The following is a 27,707-nucleotide window of genomic DNA, read 5'->3' as shown; positions in this document are numbered from 1 at the left end:
ACTCGTAAAATTTGAATTTTTTTTTTTTATATAAAATGCTGCGGGAAACATTTTTAATTAAATAACTATATTAAAATTTATCATCCTGCAATATCTCTACGCATTCATTCAAGAATTAGAATATATTGTATAATTATATTTAAGTCGGTTTTTCCTTAATTTTGGACTCCGCAAATGTGTTAGAAAGGCGCGACGAAATATCAAAATATCCTGTGTGTGCATTATGACTCGCGACGGAACTTGACGCTTGATAGTGTTCTGCGTGTATTCGCATAAAGGCCCGAGGTATACAGTTGTCGGGCGCGAATGTGCGTATCGCACACCCGGGGGCTCTAACAAATAGTTCCGGTTATCGGTGCTTTCGCGCGCGACTTAGGCTCTCCCTTTCTCTGCTTCTCTCGCACTCTCTTTGTACGTGCATCGTTAATAAACTCACCCAAGAGGAGAGTATATGTGTGTTCGAAGGCCAAGTTTAGATGTCCAGATTTGTCGGAGGAGATAGATACCAGAAGGAGCTTGCATGCTGTGCATGTAAACTATGCTCGAGTTAACTTCCTCAGATACTGTATATATGCCCTGTATACGTACGTCAAACGCTCTCTATTCACATCGAAATTGTGCTATTTTATATTTCCAATGAAAGTTGTTTCAATGATGAATGCATCCTGTGTGTATAATATTTTTATACCAAAATACACTCTTTCGTAAGAAAATCATGCGCGCGTTAAATTAATCTTGAACGCATTTTTCTTTATATATATATATATATATATAGCACTCTTTTATTTTATATTTATTTCTTATTTATATTTTATTTATATTTCTAAATATTCTATATTTATTTTTATTTTATTTTTATTTGTAAATTATATATTTCTTATGATAATTTTTTAAATAATTCCTTAAATGAGAAAATTAATCGAGAAGGCTTGGCGACGCGAGAAATATTAATTAATTGCGTCAAGTTTATCGCGCGGACTCAGCGAACAGCTGAGCCTTCGCACGGATGATTTCTACAAACGACAGCGTAAACTCTCTCTCGGACGATGATGCAAAATCATCGAGAGACAGCGGGCGTTCCGTTCCTTGTTTTTCTTAGGCCTTCGCCGGAGTTCGAGGAGGCGAGGGCGAGGGCAGTGAATTCATGATTAATGCTCGTGACGCGGGATTTGATATAAAACCCGACACCAGTTCGGACCGCCGTCAGTTTTACCAACTAACGAGGGAGCGTAACGCATACCTTATCCATATACCTCCCCATAAATCTCGCCGCGCGTTTTGATTTACGTACCTCTAGCAGCAGCAGAGCGTTCGCAAAGAATCTCGCGCGATATTTTGCCGAACCGCTGCTGCCTCTGCTTGTCCCTTTTACGAGAGCGAATACAATCTCGATCCTTCGGCCCCCAGCGAAAATTGAAAGCCTCTTTCTCTCTCGAGACGGATTGACAGCTGACAAATCGCTGTATAAATAAATGCGTCGCATTTTAACGCGAAAAGGACGCCTTTCGCGACGATATTTCTTCCTTTCCGTTCGACTCGCCGAGATGATGAAACGAACCTCGATCGACCATGTCCGAAATTAAATGCCACGTATACTTAAAAGGATTTGCGAGCTATTAATATGTACATATAAACTTTTAATTAGCTGTTGCCTCGCGCAACCGAGAGCTGAGCGTAGAAACTAGTTATTCGTAGAAACTAGTTATGAACGAGGATATAGAGAGCAAAAGGAGCGCGAAATTTCCATAAAAGAGGAGTGTATCGTAACCCAAACACACAACATCGGGCCAGCGGCCCGTATATTTCAGGCAGCAGGGGCTAGACTTTTAAAAAGTGATTCATGGCCCGAGTATCTCTCTCTCTCTCTCTCTCTTCTCTCCAATATTACTTTTGCTTTATGCGATACATTAATGGATATTCATTTCACCAAATAAGTTTTACGTTATTATAGTTCCACGAATTGCTGGCTGATATACTAGCAGCCCGCAGGATCAAGCTCGATATATCACGCACGATCCTTGTAGATTATTGATCATCATCCTCCTATACGTAATCCTCTTCTCTAAAAAAAAATTCTCGTCTTTTATTCTTCGATAAAAAGAATAAGTGATGTAAGAACCCGAAATTTTCGCATTTATTTATGCATTCGGTAAACTAATCAATTATAATTATTTTCGGGACGACTAAATGAGATGTGAGACATTCGTGATATTTGCGAAAAATATTCGCCGACGATTATATGATCGATACGCGGATTTATTTATATCGTCGATGCGGTTCTTGCAGAATCTGATTTATAACAAAATGTATCCTCTCTAAAACGTTTTATTGAACGTGTGAAAGTGCGAAATTATACCGAAGGGAAGTTTGATACATCACGCATCCTTGTAGATTATCGATTATCCTCCTACGTAATCCTATTCTCTAAAAAAAGATTCCCGTCTTTTATTTCTCGATAAAAAAATGAGTGATGTAAGAGCCCGAAATTTTTGCATTCATTTATGCATTCGGTAAATTAATCAATTAATTATTTTCGAGATGACCAAATGAGATGTGAAACATTCGTGATATTTACGAAAATATTCGCCGATTATACGATCGATACGCGGATTTATTATTATATCATCGGTGCGGTTGTCACAGAATCTGATTTATAACAAAATATGTATCCACTCTAAAACATTTGATTGGACGTGTGAAAGAGCGAAATTCTATCGAAGGGATACATATACGTACATATATGTATCTCTCATCGTTGACGGATCAACGATACTCCGAGGCGGACTTGGTAACGAGGCGAAAATCGAAAGCGCGTATGTGCATCTCTATTGAGGGGGAGTCTCGCGTTGCAGCTGCAGCGGATGCATCTCGCAGATGCATTTCGTACGCCAATCGGCCGTATCGGGGATACACGAGCCACACACGTAGCGGTTTCTCCTCCTTTATTTCGACGTGGTTAAATGCACGCCGTCCGCGACGGCGTCTTATAAATAGCGACGCGCCCGCGTCGAGGCGCTATAACACAGTTAACAAACGGTAAAACTAACACCGCCTCCTACAATAACATTTCGCTCCGGTCACGTGTTTTCCGCGGGTCGACTATTATAAGATCCATGACTGCTTCGATCCCCTCTGTCTTTTTCTCTCCGTCTCTGATTCTCGCTGTTTGCCCTTTAGCCTTTGCGTTCCCTCTCCGTATCCTTTCCTCCGATCTCCAAGAGTCAAGTATTTTTCGAATTTTTCTGCAGCTCATTAGTTACGCAAATTAATTTTTTTCACGCTATAAATAAAGTCCCAAAATATTAGCATTTATCATCTGTATCATAGCATCTTAATTAGAATCCGTTTTTATTTCGAAATGATAATTTACCACGCAGCTTGAAGGATTCTTTACGTCCATCATTATTTATAGGAATATATACTATTAATAAAATTTTATTTTAATTCGGGATGCATTTTTATTTCTTATTTATGGGCGAGACTTAATTTTTTCTCTTCTCGATCTTCTCGTGTTATTTGTTATTGGTGAATTTATTCGGGCCCTCGAGTCTCGAGATTCTGCGAGAAGAGGAGCATACCGTTTTCGGGGCCCGGGATATCTAGCCAACGATCGAAAGCCCGACGTTGATTTATGTACGAGACATCCGAACGCTACGCCCTTGCTCGTTAAGGTCGAGCGAGCTGCCAGACGCATCCCGCGCCGGCCGGCCGGCTATTTAGGCATCGATCGCCGGCTCGGAAGTTTTACGAAACAGCGCGGATACACGCAGCACGACTCGCCGCTGCAGAGTTACCCGACCGGGTTACCGAAACGGCTCGGCTCACAGCCGAGGCTGCGTGTGTGCTTTGATAGTCCGAATTGCAAACGAAGCGGCGCGTGCATTCGACCGGGTCGGCCTGTTCTCGCGCACGTCATTCCCTCTCTTTCGCTCGGGATTAAATTCGAATCTATTCGGTATTCCCGGTTTCCTCTATATGTGAAACGCGAATGAATACTCTATCTCCAGTAAATATTCTCTCATTCGCAGAATGGATTACATGCTATTCCGAGAAACGAGTTATTAGCGAGAATTGACTCCCTCTTGATGCTGGAAAAATATTACTGAAAAGGTGGATTATTAATACGCGGTGTATCACATGTAAAAGATTGTAAATTATTAATAAGAGATTTCTTTTAGATATCAAACTCTTTAAATTTATCTTTTGCGTATATTAAACGAAAAATATTATTATGATATTCATTACATAGGTGTCCCATAGGAAAATGCTAAAACCAATCAGCTATCATTTTTTAATGCATGCAGTTTTTAATTGATATAAATAAAATACAATTATAGTATACAAACATTTTATTTATATATACATATAAAAATTGTAGACTTTCCTCCTTACGCATGCATTAAAAATGACAGCTGATTAGTTTCAGCATTTTCCTTCGGGAGAAAGGAATTTTCATTTTCTTTCTTTACTGATTTATAATTAACAATGTATAAAAATGAGAAATAATGGCATGTTACTGTGCTACTTACGATATAAATAATTAATAGAAATATGTGAATGATGAAAAAAAGTACCATTTGCTTATTGCAGGCGGCAGTTATGCGAGCTACGCAGCCATGAACGGAATATCCTTGAACACGAGACCCGCGCGGCGGACGAAGCTCTTCCCCACACGAACGATGACGTGCCTCATGACGTTGCTGCTAATATTCACGACGACGTTGTCGAACGTACAATCGGAATCGGCGATGAATCCGATGGGTACCATCGTCGGCTCGGGCTCGGCGATTTCCTCGTCGTCCTCGTCCTCGTCCGGCGGCTCCTCGTCCTCTTCGTCGTCGGTGATCGGCGTAGGTGTCGGACGGCTCCGGTTCCGGCGGCAATGGGGTGAACGGAAACGGCGGTAACGGCGTGATCGGGAAGCGTCGGCGGTGGCAGTATAAGCGGAGGCGGACACTTGGGCACCGGGACCGGCGGCAACAACGGCATCGGTAGATGCGAGGAGATCACGATCCCGATGTGCCGCGGCATCGGTTACAACCTCACCGCCATGCCGAACGAATTGAATCACGACACGCAGGAGGAGGCCGGCCTGGAGGTTCATCAGTTCTGGCCGCTCGTGGAGATCAAGTGCTCACCGGACCTCAAGTTCTTCCTCTGCTCCATGTATACGCCCATCTGTCTACCCGAGTACACGAAGCCGTTGCCCGCCTGTCGCAGCGTCTGCGAAAGAGCACGCGCTGGTTGCGCTCCACTTATGCAGCAATATGGTTTCTCGTGGCCGGAGCGAATGGCGTGCGAGCGCTTGCCGAATCACGGCGAGGATCCGGACAACCTGTGCATGGAACAGGATAATCGCACCAGCACCAGCACCGGTCCGATCGGCGGTAACGGAGGCACGGCGAGCAGCGGTGGCGGAGGACCACCTGGTTCCCCGGCGCGACCCACTAAGGCCAGCAAAACCTCGCAGCCACCTCGCTGCAAGCCGGGCAAGAATCAAAAAAACTGCCAACATCCCCCAGGGGAGAGGACGAGGGACTGCGCGTGCAGATGCAGAGCGCCTCTCGTGCCTCTGGGGGTGGGTGGCGCGGTGATCCCGGGTCCGATAAGCGCCGTCAGCGGCACCGTCATCGGGAGCACCGGGGTCAACGCGGGGGCTGGTCTGGCCGGCATGGCCGTAAGTGGAGTCATACCGGCGCCAGCGCCACCGTCGATGGGGGGCATCGGACGAAGCATCATTCAGGAGGTGCCGGATTGTGCCCTGCCGTGTCGCGGCGCGTTCCTCACCAACGAGGAGCGCGAGTTCGCGGCAATCTGGCTGGCGTTATGGAGCGGCCTGTGCGCCGCCAGCACACTCGTCACCGTCATCACGTTCCTGATCGACACCCAGCGTTTCAAGTATCCTGAGCGGCCGATCGTCTTCTTGTCGGCCTGCTACTTCGTCGTCTCCGTGGGATACCTGTCGCGCAGCATTTTCGGCCACGAAGAGATCGCCTGCGACGGACCGGCTTTGAAATCAGGCGCCCAGGGCCCGGGCGCGTGCGTCACCGTTTTTCTCATGATCTACTTCTTCGGCATGGCATCCTCCGTGTGGTGGGTGATCTTGGCGTTCACCTGGTTTCTCGCCGCTGGCTTGAAATGGGGAAACGAGGCTATAGCTTCGTATTCGCAGTATTTTCACCTGGTAGCATGGTTGGCGCCGACGGTGCAAACAGTTTGGGCGTACGTGGCGGGTGGTGTGGCCGGTGACCCGGTGGCTGGAGTCTGCACGGTCGCTCCTGAAGGAGTGCGCAACTTCATCCTGGCGCCTCTATTCGTTTACCTTCTGCTGGGCACGAGCTTCCTCCTGGCCGGTTTTGTGAGTCTGTTCCGAATTCGATCGGTGATCAAGCGCCAGCCTGGCGCCAAGGCGGACAAACTCGAGAAGTTGATGATACGAATCGGCGTGTTCAGCGTCCTCTACACGCTACCAGCTGGCGCCGTGTTAGCTTGTCACATCTACGAGTCGTCTCTGCGAGACGAGTGGCTCAGCTCGCTGGCATGTCCCTGCCGACCGCGAGCGAGACCACTCTATTCCATCCTAATGCTCAAGTACTTTATGGCTCTCGCAGTTGGTAGCACTTCGGGCGTCTGGATCTGGAGCGGCAAGACGGTCGATTCTTGGAAGCGACTTTGGAGGCGTTTGTTCGGCGGAAATCGCGGTCCGGGTGGTCATATGGGCCCGGGCGGCGGCATGGTGGCCGGCGTGACCGGCATGAGCAGCGGCATCGGCAGCGTCGGCATCAAGGGAGTCATGGGTCGCGGTATCGCGGTGCCTTATCAAACGGCGCCCGGTCCGGGCAGCGCTCTACTACCACCGGGAAGCGTCGCCAGCGCGTCCCAGCATCATCTGCACCATCACGTACTCAAGCAACCGCCACTCTCACACGTATGACGTCACCAATCGGCGGGGGGCGACATGAACACCGCTGGATGCGATCAGCAGTCACAGCAGCAGGAGAGGCCTTCCGCCCTCAGCAACTACGGGCCCATCTAGCCCTTCGCCTCGGCCTCGCGCAGACACAACGCGACGCCGCACACAGCGCCGCACACGGCGCCGCACACGCCCCATTCGGCGGCGACCATCTACTCCAGGAGGTCGCTCGCGTCCACGACGGGGCCGCTGACGCCGGCACACGGGATCGCACCCTCCTACACGCAGGCCACCGAGGTGTGAAGGAAGGAACACGTGTGGAGACACACGTGGAGATTGGACGACGAGCGGCCAAGGTGCTTCTCGATTACCGATATACGTATTTAGCCTGTACGTGTCTTCTCCCGCGGGAATCTCGAGGAATTCTCTCTTCAGCAACGGACCATCTCGTCAGTGTCTTCGTTTCATGTTGATTAATTTCCAAGAAATTGTCTCTCTAATGAATCCTGGTGAGTGAACGACGCAACGCATTCTTTTTTTACATTTTTTTACACAACATTGACGGGGAGAATCGCTCGAGTGCCGCGGTATAGTGAGATTGTGATTTAGAGGAAAGAAAAAAACTCTGTGACACGCGCATGAACACGTACATGCGTGTGCACGATAGCAATGAACAGTGGTGTCGATAGATTTATCTGTCTTTAATCCGTATCTCTATCTATCTCTCTTTAATCTTTCTTACATCTTCTTCTCGTAAAAAGCGGTGCTCGTAAAGCCCGCTAACGTGTCCGTCTAACGTGTATCTCGTCTCGTCTATTTATCTAATCTAGCCATAAAAAGCCATGTCGGGAATGTACACACATTCGGATGCGACGCGAAAAGCGGCAGCTTGCTTTTTCCTCTCTCCGTTTCTGAAAGGGAGGGAAACTGCTAGATCCTCTCCGCGATGTCGCGCTATAAAGTCCAGGCTCTTTTCATATACCGACTCTTCGTCACTGCCGCTCCTCGCAATCGAAGGGAGTCGCGAAACTCTGAAAGTATTTCCGATGAAAGCAAGCTGTCGCCGCTCGCGACGATGAACCCGCGACGATGGGCAAAAGCGAGTGTACAGGACAGACAAGTTAGAGTAAGTGGGATGGACTATTGTAAATATTGTTCTTAGGTGTTAATTGATGCTGTAAATAAAAAAAAAAACGGTCGCCAGGTACGTTGTAGGGCGTTGACGCGAGGACGATCGTGCTCGTGGCGAGCGTTGCACATTGTATCCTTCCACAAGCCCTTATCAGCCAAAAGTTGTCGCACTCGATGTAACTTGGGAGAATCCTTTAATTCAGACGCTTTGTGTCAAGTTGTCAAGCCGAAAACTGGAAATACGCCGCTTTTGCCAACTTTTCTCGAGACAGATGACATTCAATCTCTTTGATGGTTAAAAGATCTTATTTTAATTTAAAAAAAAATATATATATATATTTAAAATTTATCGATCGACAAAAGTTCTTTTAACTCAAAAAATCGAATCTGTTGTGAAAAATTGATAAATCATCGATGATTTTGAATTGAATGATTGATTTATGATTTTTGTTCAAAAAAGAAACCTTGAGGAAGGTTGATGAAATTTGGCATAAATGTTATTTTGTTGAGAACCTTTATTTAATAAGTCTATAATTAATATTATATCACAAATTTTATATATATATAAAGTTATATATTTTTTAGTTTATGATAAGAATAATTTATAATTTCAGATTATATAACAATTTTTAAGATCTGCTTCCGCAATAATAGGCCGACCAAAAAGCGTCATTATTGCCACGAGGGGACGATCGTCATGAAAACTAGGTCCACAGTACGCATTCGTACAGATATATAAGTATATACATATAGGTCTGCCTCGCGAAGATCGTACGATATAATTTAACAAACATGTCAATGTATTAGATCGAACTTTTTTTATACCGTAAAGTAAGATCCTGTCAGAGTCTTGTCGCGTTCATGTTCTAGTTGATGATCATCGTAAAGAACCTACGAAGAGACAGGAAAAAAAAAGATGCGACGCGCTTTTCAGTCTTACATTTCGATTCGATGATCGGTTCTTTTGCGCCACGTGTGTCGCGAATAAGGGTGAACGAAACGAGTGATAGCGAAATAAAGGGACGATTTTGCCTTACGGCGGACGCAAAAGAGCGCGAAAGGAAATCTACATGCACCCCAAATCGTATGGTGGATGGAGGAAAATTATGCGCGCGTGCGTATGTCATTCTCATGTAAATCCCGTCGATCTAGAAGTAGCCCCCAAGCGTGAGATTACGCGCGAGATATAACGGAAGTAACAGCCCTTAAGTATATACATATTATACGTGTGACGGCATCTTGTCACTAGCAATATCAGCAGAATCTTTTCTAGTATCGGAAAAATTGTAGACAGAAAAATTTTAATCAGAGAACACACACTATGGCATCTCGTAATGGAAACTACGATCGGATATATATTAAAACTTATTTATTACGACAATATTTCGAACGAGAATTTTAAATGATACATATATATATATACATTTATTGGACCTCGGGTTTTTTCAAATCCGCAAAGAATATTATAATGTGCAATTCAATGCAAAGTTTTTTTGATTGATCATAATTAAAGATGAGAGAAAGAGAGAGGTGGAATATATGGCAATTCTAAATCACTGCCCACCTGTATTTCTTTACGAGATGTTGCGAGTGCATCAAAAACAAGACGACTGAAAAACGAAAACTGCCTCATCCAACTTAAATACCGTCGAGAACGTCGTGTCTCGGACGGAAACCTCTGCCAAAACGGAACGTACACGCGTAATAGTGTTATAGAGTAGCAGGAGTAAAAACGTCTTATAATTAGTATTCACATATCACGCCAATACATAACCGATAAGGGAGAGGAAAGGGGGTAGGAAGAAGGGGAGAATAGTCGATATCGCGTTTAAACGAAAGTGAGAAAGAGGAAAGAAAAAGGAAAGTGCCAGAATGCGAGTCTTGAATACAAATACACTGTGTGAGAAACGCGGTTTCTCGTCCGTGGATATTCGAGATATCCCCGGAACGGATCTGTAGAGAGATGACGTTAGAGAAACCAATACGAGAGTTAGGAGTCTTTATAAGTATTTGTAAGCCACTTTTTGTCACACTAATTGTCAATAAAAAAGAGAATACTGTGTGTACCACGAGTGTGTGTTTCGAGAACACGTGTTCCGAGATCGGCATGTTAGAGTATATCGTCGTTCCGCAATATTATCCGCGCTTCGCCGAAGCGCGATACACATCAGAGAGCCTCTCTCTGCTGCCTCCCCTTCTTTAGTTTTCATCCGTGCGTTTTTCCTCGTTCATGCATTTTTTTACGTTCTCCGACTCGCGCGACGAGTTTCACACGCGGCCGACATTGGTCGCTTTGTACAATTTTTACGTTGCCATAGTAACCGTATAGATGTAAAAAAATAATAATAATAATAATAAATCGACCGTCTCTGTCGCGGTCAATCGCAAAAAAAAAAAATATATATATATATATATTTATATAAAATATAATATATATATGTATATATATATATATATATATATATGAATGTGTGTATATATATATGCACACACACACACGTCCGCGTGTATATACATACGCGTATATTCAAAAATGTATACGATTTTTAATACATTTTATTATTATTTAATTTTCCTGAGTCTCAGTTGTGCTTCCCAAAGCCTCTTCTCGTCGACAACGGTTTCCTCTTTCCCGTTTCCCGTTCGTTTTCTTACCCTAGTTACCCTCGAACACCCCTCGGCGCGATGCTGAAGGGCGTGGCGTATCGACGCTTTGCATCTCACGGATAAAAACGGATCTGCGTATCTCACCGCTGCCTAGGTAAAACGACGATTTATTTATAGATACTTATTTACGTACGTATAATTTCCTGACTGACAACATTTTTATTGTTTCCCGATTCTTTTTTAATTTTTCTTCTTTTTTTTATTATTTTTTATTATTCTTGTTAGAAAGAGGGAAACACTTTTATTCAAATCAATTTACTGCTTTATATATTGCAGTACTTATCAAAATTATTCTAATATGCGAAGACAGCCACTCAAAGAGATAAAAGTTTCTTTATTTAACACCGTCTCGCGATATAACTTGCATAACTTGTGCATTTTAAAGAGAAAATATATTTCGATCTCCTTTTATTCAATTTACGAAGTTACCCCGCTACGTTAGAAAGTTTCGTATTCCTCTCGCACAACCTTAACAGTAAGAAGGAGAAGAAGAAGACAACGACTGCATCGGGCGCACCGCCAGCCAAGTCAGGGGCGAATCACCCCCATAACGTGAGTCACCGTGCAACGGGGCTGAAATGGAAGGAGTCGGAGAAGGGTTGCGGTTCAAATTTATGGTTCACTTGGAGTGTTATACGTTTACAGTCTGGTTACTTGGGTAAGAGATAAGGATCTCGCTCTATCTTTCTCTCGTAACTGCTCGTAATTATTGTTGAATTAATTGGTCGAATTATATACACTGCTTTCTCCTTAATTAGAGCGCCGCGGATGAAAAATGTCGCCGTAAAAATATGATCGATTGCAGTATCCTATAAACATTCCAAACGAGCATTATATCGTATTATATATTGTTTATTATATTATATAAAATTAGCCTCATATAAAAAGGAAGTTGGTGTACTCAATGATCTTTTTATTATATATTACTCTGATTTGGAGCAATTCTAGTTTTATCCGAAAATATAATCCAATTCTAACGGGTTCATTCATTTCATAATTAATCTAAATATGAATTGCTTGACCTAAATTGCTTATTTAAGAGAATATTTAAGATCTATTGATTAAAACTTATTTATATAATTTTAATAGAATCCGAAGTAAGTATTTAAAACATAATAATTGACGCTCCAAGTTAACGTGAAAAACGAGATAATACAAAAGTAATCAATAGTGACAAATAAAGTTCGAAATAATATGTCATGATGGAAATCTGATGAAATTTCTACGACTGATATTTCATGTGTTAGAAGGAAGCTCATTAATAATTAATAACGCGGTCATTTCGTTTCGCGTTACTAAACGATATAGAAATATGACTCTTCGTTCCTTTCGATGACCAGTTCATTCGATAACTCGCTCGTTGGTCAATAATTAATTTGAACTGCGAGTCGCGGGACATAAACGTTTATCGTGCCTCGTTATTGAAATAAACGCTCACCGTTGTTGTCATCTCGAGTCGGCCGAATGTGAATTATTATTTTCCGAGGGAGAGAGAGAAAGGCGTCGCATAATAGCGCTATATCGACTCCGCAAAGTCATAAAATCGAGGTTTCATTGGCGGTATCGGATATCGGCCAACCGACTGCATTTGCATTTAAACATTCATTATGCGCTCTCGTATGTACAGGGTATGTCGTAGAATCACCGCTTATTCTCTCTCAACTGACAATTCTTTAGTCAATTCTTTTGTTTTATGGAAATAATAAATATGAAATTACTCACTTATTGTTAGAAATGTTAGATGTATTGAGATTAAAACATAAATTGTCATGCAAAATTGGTAAGAAAAAAATTCTACTTTTTATTATATGATACCGAGAGTTATTGAAATATTTTGTAAAAATGTGACAAATCTTTTTCGCCAAATTTTCGCTAAACAAACTGTAGCTGAAAACGAAGAAAGAAATGGATCTGAAACACCCTGTACATCGCTTTGGAGCACACAAAAGCAGCTCTTGTCTCAATGGCAAAGGTCGCGCGCGGCCGCCGCGATAGCGGGCGATTCGATTTGTTTTTCTCCGCGAAATCAATCTCCGCGGTAATAATATATAAAGAGTAATGATATACAATTGGAATGTGCAATATGATTCTTTAAAAGGGTCGGCGTCGCGTCGACCCCTGACGACGATCGATTGAAAATTCCCGAGAATATCGATGATGCATTCCCGTTCGTTTGCATTCGCGGAACTCAGATTACCGAAAAACGATATAACGTCGATGGTTTCCGGCGAAAAATCCTCCTAAATTAGATCACCCTAGAACATTAATCCTCGCTGCAATTGCGAGAAAGGAGATTGGCAGCCGCTGATCCCTCATGATTAATTCATTCTGGAAGCAATTAAACGGAGAGAGGACAGTCTCTGTCTGTTCTTAAATGCACGTTGATCCAACTCCTTCCGTTATTACCATAAGGTCGCATTAATTAAATAATTATTTCCATTTAGCTTGTGCAATTTCAAAGAAACGCATCAATGTAATCGCGAACGTATTCAGCAAAACAAGTATATGCATTTAGAGAAAAGAATCAATATTATTCACGTGCAAAATTATAAAATTTGCTAAATGGGAACAGCAATATTATTTACGTCAAATCAGAGTTGACATCTCTACTTATTCTTTCAATACGCAACTTCCGCCTGCCCGATCGTCACGTTATCGAACAAATAGCGTCTAGTTCATATATATATATATTTGTTCGATAACGTGACGATCGGACAGGCGGAAGTTGCGTATTCAAAGAATAAGTAGAGATGTCAACTCTGATTTGATGTAAATAATATTGCTGTTCTCATTTAGCAAATTTTATAATTAGAAAATTTTGCATTAACGTCGCCACCTAATATATATATTAGGTGGCGACGTTAATGCCAACAAAGAAGAAGCCTCGTCATTTCGGCCCTGAAATAATAATATATGAGCCTGCCCGCGGAGTCTCGGCGCGTTGAAACAATATTTTCACAAGGGCGTCTGTCCGTCGCGTCGTAACCCAGAATCTCGGTTATAATATCGTTGTTTTTCGACCAGCCATCTCTCATCGCTCCGAAATGTTTCGACGTGCTTCGGTCACCGACATCTCGTGGATCGATCTGCGGAGAGGTAAATGCGCCAAATCTCGCGTTCCAGGAGAGCAACACGAAACTGCAGAACCCGAAGCTATATATAGAGAGTGTTTTTCAAAATTTACATATCGTTTTGTATACGTAAAAATGGAAAAAATTCTGGTCCATATAAAGGCTCACGTGCATATATCTGTCGTCATTTATATAGCGCAATCAAAATATTCGGAGTTTAGGGACTGATAATTTCGCGAGACCGTCTGCTCGGCGAAGCAGAGAGAAAATAAAGCGTAACGAAGTATGTATGTTCGCATATGCGCTACACGTCCTGTGTGATATTTTATCGTTCACTGCGACACTCGTGCACGGTTATTCGAGCGAGGGTGGCGACAGTTGGACACTGTAACCCTCTGGGTGTTCCCGATATGTATCTCGCCTAAGTATGCTAATTTTTCCCTGCCCTAGGAGGCGGCGCGCATTCATTCGATGACGCATAATGAAGGCGTCGCAGGGATTGCATCGAGGATTATACGATCGCAAGATTGCAATTGCATATCGTGAATATTTATACAATTTTTTGTTCCTAATGTTTTTGCATGCAATTTTTCTTCACACACACACACACACACGTAGAGAGAATTTATAATTATTATTTTACTTTCGAAATCTCTTATTTTTTTATATAATACTAATTTTAATTACATATCTCTCTTGCACTTTTTTATTTCGTATTTCAGAAAAAAAATGATTCTCGAATATAAATTTGACTTAACAAGATATACATAACGTGTCAGAAATTCGCGACTTTAATCTCGTATATTTTTATATAACAGCCAAGTATGCAAGCGCGGAAAAATATTAATTTTGCTTTAAGAAAAGAAGCTTAATTCTCACCTACAATTGTCAAAATTTGGAGGCATAAACTACGTTAAGCGTATGGCAAGAGCGATATACAGTATATTAGTTACACGCAATCGCCCGTGTCTTATGAGATAAGACGCGTTACTGCGCGACCGCATTATCGGGATGAATTTACAAAGCCGTTTGGCAATCCGCACTTCACGTGCGAGGACCATAACGAACCTGTTAGTGCAGAACGCGACTACATAGTTACGACGCCCACACACGGTGGATACAGTTTTAGTCAGCAGCATCTCATGTGCGCGACCACTTTTTTTTCCCAAATGCATCTGAAAGCCAACGATATCGTATATGCTGAAGAGAAATTTGTTAACTTGACTAAACCTTTCAAGTAAATTACTATTTTGTTAATTGAACATATATTAATACTTAAATCAAGTTCAATTTAATATGTTACATTTAATTTAAATATTTTTATATGTTCAATTAACAAAATAATATTTAGTTGAAAGCTTTAGCCAAGTTAACAAATTAATTTTTTCAGTGTTACTTTATTGTTTTAGCGAACTTTTTGCTAAGTTAATTAACGGAACGACAAAGATGTCAAAGTGTGACGGACAGGAAACGACCCTTCACTAAATAGATGGTCTTCGATCGATTGCGCAGATACATCTTATTTGTGATGCTTTTTTCATTAAGATTACTTATTTATCAATAATAATAATTGGTTGTATAGATTTTTTTGACGTTTTATTTATCGTTGTTTAAACTGTGATTTTAAATATTTAATTTTCACGATGACAGAGAGTCGAGACGTGTATAGCAAATCTGTATTCACCCCATTGAAAATATTTCATTCCTCGATAATTTCATACATTTAATTGCATACTACGCGACGTGGAAATTTGTTAATTCGATAATGCCACACAGTTTGAACAGTTCTACATTTATTCATTAATTGTCCCCGAAACTGATAGTACATACTCACGAGAACATATCGATATGCATTTTGTATTGCCATAATATTGATATTATTTAAATGAATATTAAATTTCATATATATATATATGTATATATATGTATACGAACGCTTTTGTGTACCAAATTGGATAACTAAAATATCGCATGAAACTTAACAGCACATTGATATTCAATTTTCATCTCATCAATGTTTGTCTACATTCGTGCCCGAGAGCAATTCCATTTCACGCACCGTCAATCGGTCGTTCTGCTTCTCGGGGTAAACTGCAATCGATGTCTGCGTCGTCCTCTTCCCGCCTTGGCGAGGACGAGGAAAGGATATGAATAGGAAAAAGTTGACGATTAGGGATTTCTCTATACCTTACGCATACACGAGAGCTCGCATATGTTTGAAACGTTTTCATCTCACGAGTCTGCGAGTTTACCAGAATACACGGAAGGAGACTCGCATCCGCTTCCGTCTCGTATATAAAGATGTTCACAGGATAGCTGTGCAACGTCAGCCTTCTCTCCGCCTTCGAGTTTCCCAATTAAAGAATTACCGAAATAAATATACTCGATGTATTTGCAATTAATTAAAAAGAAATAACATTTACACCCGGGACGTGAATACAATCAAAATGACGTGTCTCATCAAGTGACTAAAGGGAAACTAATGTTGCAGTACTAACAATACTCGGATTAATGACTGTACAGTAATTGGAAGACACTAATCAAGACAAGAGTCAAGTCGGTGATTGAGTTTGTACTTCGGAAACTTTGGAACCCGGATTGCTGTTTCTCGTGTCATCGTTGTGTCGAGTTCTATCCTGTCTTTGGTATTCCGAGTCTTCGACCGGAGACTCAACCATTAGAGACTCGAAAGTCGGCCCCGGGATTAATTCAGTCCTTCCGAACACCTACGTAGAAATGGAAGACGGTAATCCGACACTCGGCTGTCATCCCGGCAGGAAACGGACAGGGAGAAGAAGGAAGAGGAGGACGTATACGCGCGAGCGTAGGGAGATGAGGGATATAAACTCGCTCGCGACGACGACTGGAATTCGCTCGTCGATATATTTTATTGTCGCGCGCGGGATCGTAAAAGAGCGAGGAGACGCGTCTTCCGGCGTAGATATACGTGTCCACTTTACGCGCGACGATTATAATAATAATCGGGCGACGCACCGGGGAATTATTAGCGCATCTCGATGCGTTTTAATCCACGTCGGAAACGGCGACGTCGGCGGCCGACGATAAATCGAACACCGCATTTCGAATTAGCGACGGGGGCCCGGGCAATCGTTGCGCGATGATTGCTTTCGATTTGATCCGATTTCGAGTGCCGACGAAGAGGATGACGACGACAACGAGGAGGCGAGCGTAGAGAGAGAGCGATCCGATGGGGTCAGTGTTGCATTTGCACGCTCCATAAACGATTAATACGCTCTCTCGTCACGTCCCACGTGTCGGGTAACGTTGCAACCTAGTGCGAGATCGACCGTTCTTTCTTTCCGCGACAGGGAAAGGTCCTTCCTCTCGAAGTCGATATTCTCTTTGCCCGCTCTCGAAGGGTTCCCATGAGAATATTATGTTCATTTGCATGCATTCACGCATACTTGGCCGTGACATATATTCGCAGATGTAGATCTTCTCATACTTATCGCATATAATCTGCAGATTCATTAAATTCATCCATATATATATATATATATATATATTAATTTTTTTATATTAAAAAATGTATGGATATCCTTCTTGCTTTTTGGCTTTTTTAATTAAATATAGTCTAATCATGAATTAATAAAAACAGAAAGTTTGTGTCAAGTATTATGGCAATTTAAACAATAAGAATAAAAATAGAAATGTTTGATAAAACAAAAAAATATGTGGCACATGGTTTTTTTAATTTATCTAAATAATTCGTATTCAAATCTGTTATAAAATTGCAGCAGTTGTTCTGCAAAATACAACTCGTATTTTTTATATTGGACAGATGGTTTTTACACATATACAATTTTGTTAAATTGCATTCACGTACACTTATATTATTAGCTGAAATATTTTAAGAGTTTAATATTTTTTAATAAATGGAAAATCGGTCTCTCTTTTTGCTTTTTTCAAATACACGGGATTACACATATGCAATATATATGTAATAATAGTTATCGTGTGTGTGCGTATATATATATATATATAATATCAATTAAATCGTAAAATCAATAATCTCAAAATACCAAATATATAATATTAATATCTTTTAATCGCTTATTGCTTTTAAAATATATATTGAAAAACATAAATTGACGTGGAAAAATGGCAAAAAAGGAACTGGTTTGATCACTTACATATATTATTAGCGATTACAGATGCATACGTCTTCATGAACCGGGCTGATGCGGGTCCCTGACTTCGAAACAAATCCAATCGATCCCAAAATAGATGTCGAAAGCGATGTGTAACGAGGATGCAGAAGGTTGGATGGTAACAACGAGGGGGAAGTTGTGGTACGCCATTAACACCAATTGTGGTTTCATCAATTTTCATTCGCATGGCTTTTGGACCGATAGCAAAGGTGTCAAGCGTGACGCTCGGCAGAGCGACGATCTTCTGTCAGCTACGTTGATAGCTGTATTCTGTGACGTATCAAGGACAATCACGACTATATTCGTGAACGGACACGATCAATAATTATTTGCCAGCTCCCAGTAGTCCAGAACAATTAGGCTCGCAGAGCATTATTGATTCTGTTCGAAGAACATGCTATTAAAGCAATTAGTATAGCTCACATATAATTTACAAGCTCGATAATTTAGTGAATTAAACAATAGCCTAGTAACAATTAATTAATTGACCGATATTAATTTATCAACAATATGTCTATGAAAATACATCGCAATCGTGTAGAAACTGATGACCTCGTCCGCTACTATATAAAAAATAGTATATACGACGCGCATTATTAAAAAAAAAAAACGTCAATTAGTCAATTCCACGAATGACGTTAAACTTAAACACTAATTAACGCGCGTCGAGAAAGTTCCGAGTTTTCGTCTGCCGCAATATTCCGCCAGTTAGTTCCCGACGATAAACAACAAACTACCTTCGCGTCTCGCGGTCCTCCGTATCTTTCGCACGTCGCCGCGTTACTTCTTCGGCGTCAAAGACGACGGTAATTGCGCCTCCTGCGCAATATGCGCTACTTACGTATCTCTTAATTAATTCGTGCCACGACCTGCGTCCGGGGAATTATTTCCACATCGCCAAACGCGCACCCTCTCCTGATCCTCTCGCCCCGTTGCTTCGTCATTTCGTTCCTTCTCTCCCTTATTCACGATCCATCCTTACGTCGTCCTCGCTTTTCGTAAGAGACGCCTCTCTCTCTTTCTCTGCGACGGCGCAGTTTCGAGTTTAAGCAGAATTTGCCGTCGAAGGAAGCTTATCTAATAGTCACGGCTGCCGCCGCTCATAAATCAGGTAATATCAAACACCTACAGTAACTTATTAACGATACCCTGACATTAAAGATCTAGCTTTTTATCTAGCACCAGCAAAAGTATCACTTGTTGTAAATAATCGTATATATTGTATATCAGACAGTTACTGATGTACACGATCAGACTAATTGCTTCTTTTTAATCTGCTCTCTCAAAAATAACAGAAAATAAAATATGATAGTTTTATAAATTATCAGTGTAATATCAGTTCATATATATATAATATAGATAATATAAATATGTATTTTTGTAAAACAATATGTTTGAAATGGTGTCGTATAATTTATTCAAAAATTGTATCTCTCTATAAAACGTCAAACGTATAGGTATCTCGTTTTATTTTAATTTTATTTTTATTAATTTTTGATGCATGAGTAAAATAATAATTTATTGCAAGATAACATATTTAATAAAGTAATATTAAATTTTTGATAGAAAAAATAAAATAATATGTTGAAATAATCAATATCACCCTTCGATGATAATGTGAAATTTAAGTAATACCTATAGCATACAAATACTTTACATATTTCACATTCTCACGTATCCTCCAAGATTTATTAAGGTTGTATTAAATGGTTTATTCTCTATCTCTAATATCACAAAAAGCACATATACATATATTTAATTAATTCACATTCCGCGGATCACATCTTTCTTTGTATGTCGCTGCCAAAGAAAGATATCTGATATAATAATATTGTAAATAAAATTATAAATAAATTAATATTAAAAGAATGGAAAGAATACTTGTGTCGTGGACGATTTTCCCATCTTTTTCCACACTCTCGAAAACGATAGAAAGCTAACGGCATTCTTGCACGGTGCATCTCTTTCGAGACGCGGCGCTAATTTTATCCCGTTATGCTTGATGAAGCGAGCGACACGTGGCGATATAAGTATCCCTTAAAACTAATGAAGTATGATGCACGTAACGTGATGTCCTTGTCTGTATAATGCGCTGTCCTGTTATAATATTATTTTCGTAACAGCTTTATTTTACCTGTGAACACCGCGTAGTATCTTATATTAACACGTTCCGACGGAATTCTTGGCAATTTCTGAAGCAACAACAATATCAACATTATTAGATACAATATCAAAATTATTATACAAATGTGTGCATATTTAATGTTGCTCGAAATATTTTTGTCTCCTCTTACAAGTCTTCATTTACATTGTGTGTGAATCTCAGAAAAATACTTTTCCCAAATATACTATGTATATCTCCGAATATAGTGACAATATTCGATCGAACTTCGTAATTAATGTCATCGGTCTCAAGGATAATCATTTTGTAGTTTACATCTCAATTGCTCGCAGATCGGTTGCCGCTGCCAGTGGAATCCTGTCTGACAATATTGATTCTCTTTGGCAGTAAGACACCCTGAGCAATGCCATAGTGTTCATACGCATCTTTGCCATAAGTCATGGTCACCGCCTCGATTTGGTGAACAGGTTTATTGACGTTCAACGACGAATTCGCCGGCGAGGGCGACGAGGACGTGCCCGCGATACTCTGCAGAGCGTTGAAGCTCTGCATTGCCAAGTGAGAGGCGGTGGACATAGCGAAAGCGTTCGTCGGTGTTGTAATTTGCGACGAGCTTTCGACTCGGCTAGGAAGAGCGTTATTCGGATGCTGGGGCTCGGCCAGAATCGCGTTACCCGTCATCGGCATCGCGGATGCTCTATCGGTCCGAACGGCAGGTGGAACAGCTGATCTAGCCGCGCGCGATGACGTAACGACGGTGCTGTCAGTTCGAAATGTCATCGGGTGCGACGACGTTCTCGTTGATGTCTTCGTTGACATTTGAGAAGATGGGTTCTCTGACTTGGTTTCCGGTGCTGGCAAAACTGACGCGGATTGCGCTCTTCTCGTCGGGTCTCGACTTCGATTCTCGGGCGATCGCGCATCCGCAAACGGCGCTGTATGAGCGCGATTCTTCCTGACTGGGATTTGCGGGCTCATCGGAACTCTGCTCTCAGCTCTGGCTTTAACTGGGTCCGGATCGCCCGACGTAATTTTCGGCGATGACTGTTCAGCAGAGATCGGTAACTCATCTCGAGGACTATCGACGTTAATTTTGGCGGAAACCCTGGCGTTCTGGCCGTTGGCGCTTAACACGGGAGGAGCTCGAAGATCGCCGGGGGGTAAATTGTTCGTCGTTGACGATACGTCGGAGGTGGTAACATCGGTGAGATCGCTGCCATTTCTCACAGCTGCGGCGAGACTCGGATCGCCGTTGGGGAAACTGGCGAAGCGTGCGATCGTTTCTCGCTCCTCCGCCACTTGAGGAGCAAAAGGTATTTTCCTTTCGACGGGCTTTACGGCCACTTTGTTTTTCGACGCGACTCTCCGGGCCGGCCCGACCCTGCTGTCTCTTCTATTTCTAAGATCCTTCGTCGTCGCGCTCGGACGTCTCTCCGGGAAATGTCTGCCTCTCATGGGGACCGGCTCTGCCTCTTCACTCTCGTCCCCGTCTTCATCTTCATAGAATTCCGAGTCCTCGCACATATCCGACTCGTCTCCCTCGGTTTCCTCGTCGATCGTGCTGGCCTGTATCCACTCCCTGATGCGATCCTTTTTCTTCGAATGGTCCACCGTCGTCTCGATGCCATACGTCGTAAGCGTATGGAGGAGTTGATTCTTCTCCTCCAAGGAACTATGGAAGCTGTACATAGACGGGCAGAGCTCGTCTCTCTCGTCGGCACCGCCTGCGGGAATATAAAACGTCGCATAAGACATCGCAATATATATATAGTATATATATTGTCGCGATGCAAAGTCAACTCACCGTTCAATGCTTTTTCGGCCCCGAGTTTCGCCAGCCATCTGTCCTCCAAATATTTATTTACCTCCAGCACGCTGATTGGTCGCTTGTCAACCTTTGGATCCAGCAGCCTCTTGAACATTCTTCGAAAAATATTAAAATATATATATATATATATATATATCCGAAGCGAATTAATTAATTTTTTCATTCATTCATATGCGTTCTTCATCATAACGGAGCAAGATTGTAATTGAAATTTTAATTTCTATTGTTGTTTGTCACGAATAATGAACTGGGACTGTTGACAAGATAATTGAATAAGAGAATAATTCAGTCTAGATTATAAACACTGACAGCTATATATAACTGCATTAAATTCTTGGAATGCATGCCGATTGTGGCGCTTAATCTCGCATTTTCTCTCGGATTCCCGAGTGGTAACCCACCTCTGCGCCCGCGAGCTGATCAGCTGAAATAATTTCGGTTTCTTGGCGATGTTGAGCGTTGCGTTGTGCCAGTTTTGATATCTCGTGTACCGCGGATCATCCAATGCCGCCTTCTGCCACGGCAGGCATCCGGTCAAGCAAACAAATAGGACAATGCCGAATTGCCAGACATCGTGCGACGTGCGAGCTCTGAAAGTTGACCGTTCGTCGCCGTTAGAGTAATATATCTTTAGCGACCGAGAGCTATACATTAAGTACCATTCATACGACGCACGAGAGCGCGATTTTTCCCCGCGGATGTCACGCTCTTGACATCTAACCAGCAAATTAAATTGCGCTTATTTAAACAGAGTATTGTGGAAAAAAATGGCAAAAGCTTTAAAAAGAAGGTAAAAAAAATCAAGCACATTTTTTAATTAAAAATAGAGTTACAAAATCATCAAAGGGATTATACACTCTCCTCTTAATGCATTCACATTAAACAGTATCATCATAATGTTTTATTTTGTCTCTACTAATCTGTTTATTTTATCTTCTGCTCTTTATCCCTCTTTCTTAATTTCCAAGGATAGATATCTTGCGTAACGTTAATAGCGCATTATAATTAATCACAGGATATCAGTATAATTACTTGTACGTCTCGTCAGTGTCGATCCGCAGTACCTCGGGCGGCGAGTACGGCAGCCACTCGTTGTGCCTTCGCACGACGGTGTTGACCCGCCTGGTCTCGCCGAAGTCGCAGAGCTTGATGCGCGAAAAATCGCTGCGAAACACGAGTATGTTGTCCAGCTTGATATCACGATGCACCAGCTCGCGGCTGTGTATGTGATGCACCGCGGCGGCGAGTTGCCTGGCCACCCTCTTCGCGTGAAGCTCACCCAGCCCGGTCTCTGTCACGTTTGACGTAAGATCGCCTGAAAATCGACGACTGAGGAAAACCGCGACTAAGACGTATTCGCGTCATTCAACTGCAAATGCCGCTTCCTCGGCCTTTGTAATGACACTTTGAAACTACACTCGCTTACTTGGAATAGTTGGAATAATCGCTGAATTATTTCAAGCCGCATTGTTCAGTCTCGTTATTTGTATATCGCAATTATTCAGCAAAAATACTCAAGTGCAGCTTATTATTCCGTTTCAAGGAAAATGAAGATTAATGTTGCTCGAATTCGAGTAATGAAAAAGTAATTTTTCAGATCAAATAAATAATATAAAATGTTTAATATAAAAATGATTTTTAATATAAAATTTACCTTTCAACAAAAGCACCCTTAACTGATTTTCTTTTCAGATCTGCAATATATGTTATTGCAATATATTGCAATGTATGTCTTAATTGCGATAATTAAATAACTTTGCTGTGATTCGCGCGTATAAATTTAACTATATCTGTCAAAATGAGAGCTACAAGCGGTACAGCTTACTCTTAATTAAGTAGGAAAATAAATTGCACTAGAAATTCGAGCGTAAAAAAACCTGAACGAGCTCGCTTAATTTATAAGAAATAAAAAATGCAGAGCGCGCACGTGCGAGCGAAGAAATTAAAAAATTCTCTCACCGAGCGGAGCATATTCCTGACTAAATACGTAAAAGCCGGCCGTCTCGAAAGCCACGTCGTAAGTAGTTATGACGTTCCTGTGCGCCGACAGATGTAATCCATAATGAAATTCGCGAAAGAAGTCCGAGATGCCGGTGTACGCCTTCGGTAGCGCCTTCAACACCATCTCGGTTTGCGTGCTGCGGTGTTCGGTCAGCAGGATCTTGCCGAACCAACCCTCTCCGACGATCTGCAGGATGTCGAACTCGTCCATCAGATTTACCTGGTTCAGAAAGCGATTATTTCTCGAGGCGTTGTCCTGCATAACGCGGTCGTGAGATCGATTCGAGAGTCACGTCGTTGCGGATCCCGAGGATATGAGGATGCCTAGGTACTTTCGCAGTCGAGGCGCGACCGATACTCAAACCCGAGAGACCGAGCTTTGGAAAAGCTGAAGAATCCGAGCTTCGGGACAAAGAATACGCGAGAGCACATACGACGGCGTCGCGAGGGAAATACAACTCCGAAGGGAGGCGTCTAGGGATATCCCGCGTTATCCGCGCCGCAAGCTGAATACAACGTCGACGTTCTCCACTCAGCGCCGATCTGTACGCAACATCTATTTTTACTCCGACGCACGCATCGAACGCACGTTTCGATCCCAATGCGAACTCTACACTCCTGCGACTGAGACGGTTTCTCCTTAACATGGTTTCATTGAACCACATATCTTACTACAACGCAAACATTATCGTCTTTCGAACTGATAGACGTGGAACGAATAAAAACTGCGAGAATTTTCTTAAGAAAATTTATTTTTTTTTTGCCAATATTTTTTGAAGAAATCACTAAATGTCACGATTAAAAATATTATGGAATGTTTAAATTAAATGATTAATTGAAATAATGAAAAAGTTATAAATAAATGAAGTTCTTAAGCTCTGCGTCATTATCAAGAAAATGATCAGAGGAAAACTCCGAGTCTGATTCAGTATTAAAAATGTACAAAGTCACAAAGCGAGCGACGACGAATCACAGTCGTAAAACGTCGTCGTCGTCGTCATCTTAGATCCGTCGTTAGGAAAACATTGATGCAATGCCAGACATAGGAGAATGGCCGTTAGTCGAGCGAGCATAATGAAATACTGCTTGTTCGCGAATCCTATTTCGGGATTCTCAATGTCTCGAAACTGGAAAAGTTTCGTCCCGCCGTTGTTTAGGCTTTATTCTCGACAGACGCGTCCAGGCTTTAGCGAAATCCGATTGCAACCGATTTTCATAAGAAATACGATAGAAGAAAAGGAAAAATGCATTACCTTCTCGAGCTCGAATTCACGTATTCTGTGAATGGATCCGCCGATCGCCTTCTTCATTCCGCTCATGTCGATAAGCTAAATCACTTCTGCTTATCACTGAGAGAATAAATTTCACTCTGTTCGAGATACACTTAATTGCGATTGTCAGCGATGTCTTACATCTTGTCGTTTATGAATTTTTTCGTTATCTCACGGGTTATTACCCCACGTTTTGAAAAAATTCCGCTTCTTGAAATGCAGCCAAAATATTTCTGCAAAATATTTAATCGATTTATGAGAATAATATTATGATTCGATATAAAAATAATAAAGATTGCAAAGCTAGAATGTAATCGCGTGATAAAAGGATTGTTCGATGTAAATGCGCAATAACGAGATAAATAGAATTGAATAACATGAGAATCTAATGACGCGATTTTATTCCCAACGAGAAATTATTAATGGCTCAAAATCGCTGTTTTACGAGTGCGTTCTGTCGGTGCATCTCATTAATCAAACGCCGGCTAGTATTTTTGTAGCAAGCATAATTGTTATGCAAGACGCCGGGAAAAAGCTACAAGTTTCACGAGGAATTCTACACGTCGCGTTGTATATATGTATAGGTATATTTTATTTGGCAAATTGCATCATCGACAATAGATGCAAGATGAACGTTTCTAGCAATTGGAAAGCAAACGTATTTATGCGATTTGCTGACGCACAAAAGCGTTGCAAAATATTTATGAATAATAATTCAATTATAAGGAATAATTTCTGGGATTTCCGGCAATCTTTTATTTGCACGATAAAATCAACGTATATGTGTATGTATGTTTTTTTCTCTTTTTCACAAAATATGCACCGATTTATTAATAAGGTTTATCCCGCGTTTAATTTATCTATTTTATATATATATATTTTACAATATTAAAATTATTTGATTTTTCTAAAAGGCAATAATATCAAATTAAATTAATCGAATTCAATTCTTTTATCTGGACAAATACAAACCTTTTATTGTTAGATTATTATGTATAAGCGATATTACAATATAAGAGTCACTATGTCCACTGTAAGAGAAAACTTTTAGTACAAAATTTGACAAAATACCAGCAATAAATGCATTTTAAAATGAAAATTCTATCCATATAGGCGTATAAACTTACCATTGATAGAATTGGCAGGGAGTCGATTTTCCGTCTTTCTTGTTATTTATATAAGTGCCAATTTTCACTCTTTTCGTAATTAACAGAAACACGAACGCATTTAGAAATGCAAGATTGTCGGTGCAATTTATTGCGTGTGCTTTATTTAAATTTATTCACATGTCACAGTTCAAAGAAAAGAAAAGCACACAGGGAAAAACACAATTAATACCACGAAGGAAGTAAACACGTTTCTTCCTGAGAAGAAAAAGAGGAGGAACAAGCGCGTGTAAAACTGTCGCTTTAAAACGCGAACACACGCGTGCAAGGCGAAACTGGAGAGAATATCCACGTGAGAATATATTAATATATCCTCTTTTCTCGAATAGCCGGATATGTCGCGCTCGGCCACGCACCTCGAACGATTTCACGACTGATCCGCCGTGTTCGGTGCACTGTTTGCCCGTCTGCAGTATTTATAAAACGTGAACCGGAAAGCGCGGCTGCCGAGCTGATCTTGGCGCCTTGCCTTGGTTTGCTCGCGCGCTTGCTAAGGGCGCGTGTAAAGTTGTATTATATACTTCCGAAACGAAAGACTATTCTATTCGAATTTTCAGACATTTTATATTCCATCATTTTATTAGAGTTCTTTATAAAAGTGAATTATTTAAAAAATTAATTAATTACAAAATTTAATAAAAAAAAATTTATGCAAAAAGAGTTTTTATTAAAAACATATTTAATCAATACTAATTGTAAGTGTATTTTTTTACCTAATCGACATTAAGATTTATACAGCTGCGGTTTTAAAATTTATGCGAGTATCAAATTATAATATGAGTATAACATGCTTACATTAAATAACATCAAAGTGTTGGTTTTTATAATGCAATTTTTTTTTTATAATGTGAGACTGTAAGCTCTGTGATCTGCGTTTAATTTATGTGCGAAAATAATTGTACGTATAATGATAATAAAAATGATAATATGTGAGAAGAAAATGAAGTAAAAATTATTTCTTACATAATTTTACTTAGAGAACCTCTTTATGATTGCATAGGGCATAGGACGTATAATAATAATTACAATATGAAAGATTAATAGCTCTTTTTCAGAAATTTTCTGATTTGCATATAATAGATTTCTATAGCGCTTTTTAGCCGTAACACTAAGGTGACTATTTTTTAAATAATTTTTTACACATGATGAATACAATAGATTCCACATGAGATTTATGGACCAAAAAAATTTTGCAGTCACGGACAGTTTCCGTATCATCTGTATATTTATTTTACATTGTATATACATGATTCGAATTTACAAACGAGCAATGAAATTAAACATTCATCACGTCATCCGAAACGTGTGACGCTGCGTAACTCCAAAATCAACACAGACGGGTTTGCAATATTCATTGGATATTCT

At 41.1% G+C, this 27,707-nt stretch overlaps 2 protein-coding genes across 3 annotated transcripts in view; one reads left to right on the top strand and one right to left on the bottom strand.

Annotated features, from left to right (window-relative positions):
* Nucleotides 1-10,110, top strand: part of fz2 (frizzled 2) — a 90,788-nt gene extending 80,678 nt beyond the window's left edge. The window contains 3 exon segments of the mRNA XM_029319207.2: nt 4,591-4,853; nt 4,855-4,913; nt 4,915-10,110. Coding sequence (XP_029175040.2) covers nt 4,617-4,853; nt 4,855-4,913; nt 4,915-6,934 — 2,316 coding nt within the window. The 5' untranslated portion in view covers nt 4,591-4,616 and the 3' untranslated portion in view covers nt 6,935-10,110.
* Nucleotides 10,111-19,677: 9,567 nt separating this feature from the next.
* Nucleotides 19,678-26,741, bottom strand: LOC114943585 (uncharacterized). Of its 2 annotated transcripts, XM_029319232.2 has the most exons (8): nt 26,304-26,741; nt 26,149-26,207; nt 25,159-25,409; nt 23,864-24,125; nt 22,937-23,219; nt 22,306-22,494; nt 21,881-21,999; nt 19,678-21,800 (listed from the first exon to the last, which is right to left on the bottom strand). In XM_029319232.2, the coding sequence occupies exons 3-8, from the start codon at nt 25,222-25,224 to the stop codon at nt 20,395-20,397; spliced, it is 2,325 nt and encodes a 774-aa protein (XP_029175065.1). In that variant the 5' UTR covers nt 25,225-25,409; nt 26,149-26,207; nt 26,304-26,741; the 3' UTR covers nt 19,678-20,394. The 2 variants fall into 2 exon arrangements, with proteins under 2 accessions (XP_029175065.1, XP_029175064.1); XM_029319231.2 differs by lacking the exon at nt 26,149-26,207.
* Nucleotides 26,742-27,707: the final 966 nt, after the last annotated feature.

This window comes from Nylanderia fulva, unplaced genomic scaffold (assembly GCF_048542155.1).
Source record: "Nylanderia fulva isolate GAGA-0341 unplaced genomic scaffold, ASM4854215v1 Scaffold10, whole genome shotgun sequence".
NCBI lineage: Eukaryota > Metazoa > Arthropoda > Insecta > Hymenoptera > Formicidae > Nylanderia > Nylanderia fulva.
This window is presented reverse-complemented; position numbering and strand designations above follow the sequence as displayed.

Bases quoted from the DNA above. Each gene is read 5' to 3' on its own strand.
- LOC114943585 (XM_029319232.2), bottom strand. From the start codon at position 25,224: ATGAGCGGAATGAAGAAGGCGATCGGCGGATCCATTCACAGAATACGT. The intron at 24,126-25,158 runs GTAATGCATTTT...TTTCTGAACCAG, and splicing joins GTGAATTCGAGCTCGAGAAG to GTAAATCTGATGGACGAGTT. The intron at 22,000-22,305 runs GTGGGTTACCAC...TATTTTTCGAAG, and splicing joins ATCAGCTCGCGGGCGCAGAG to AATGTTCAAGAGGCTGCTGG.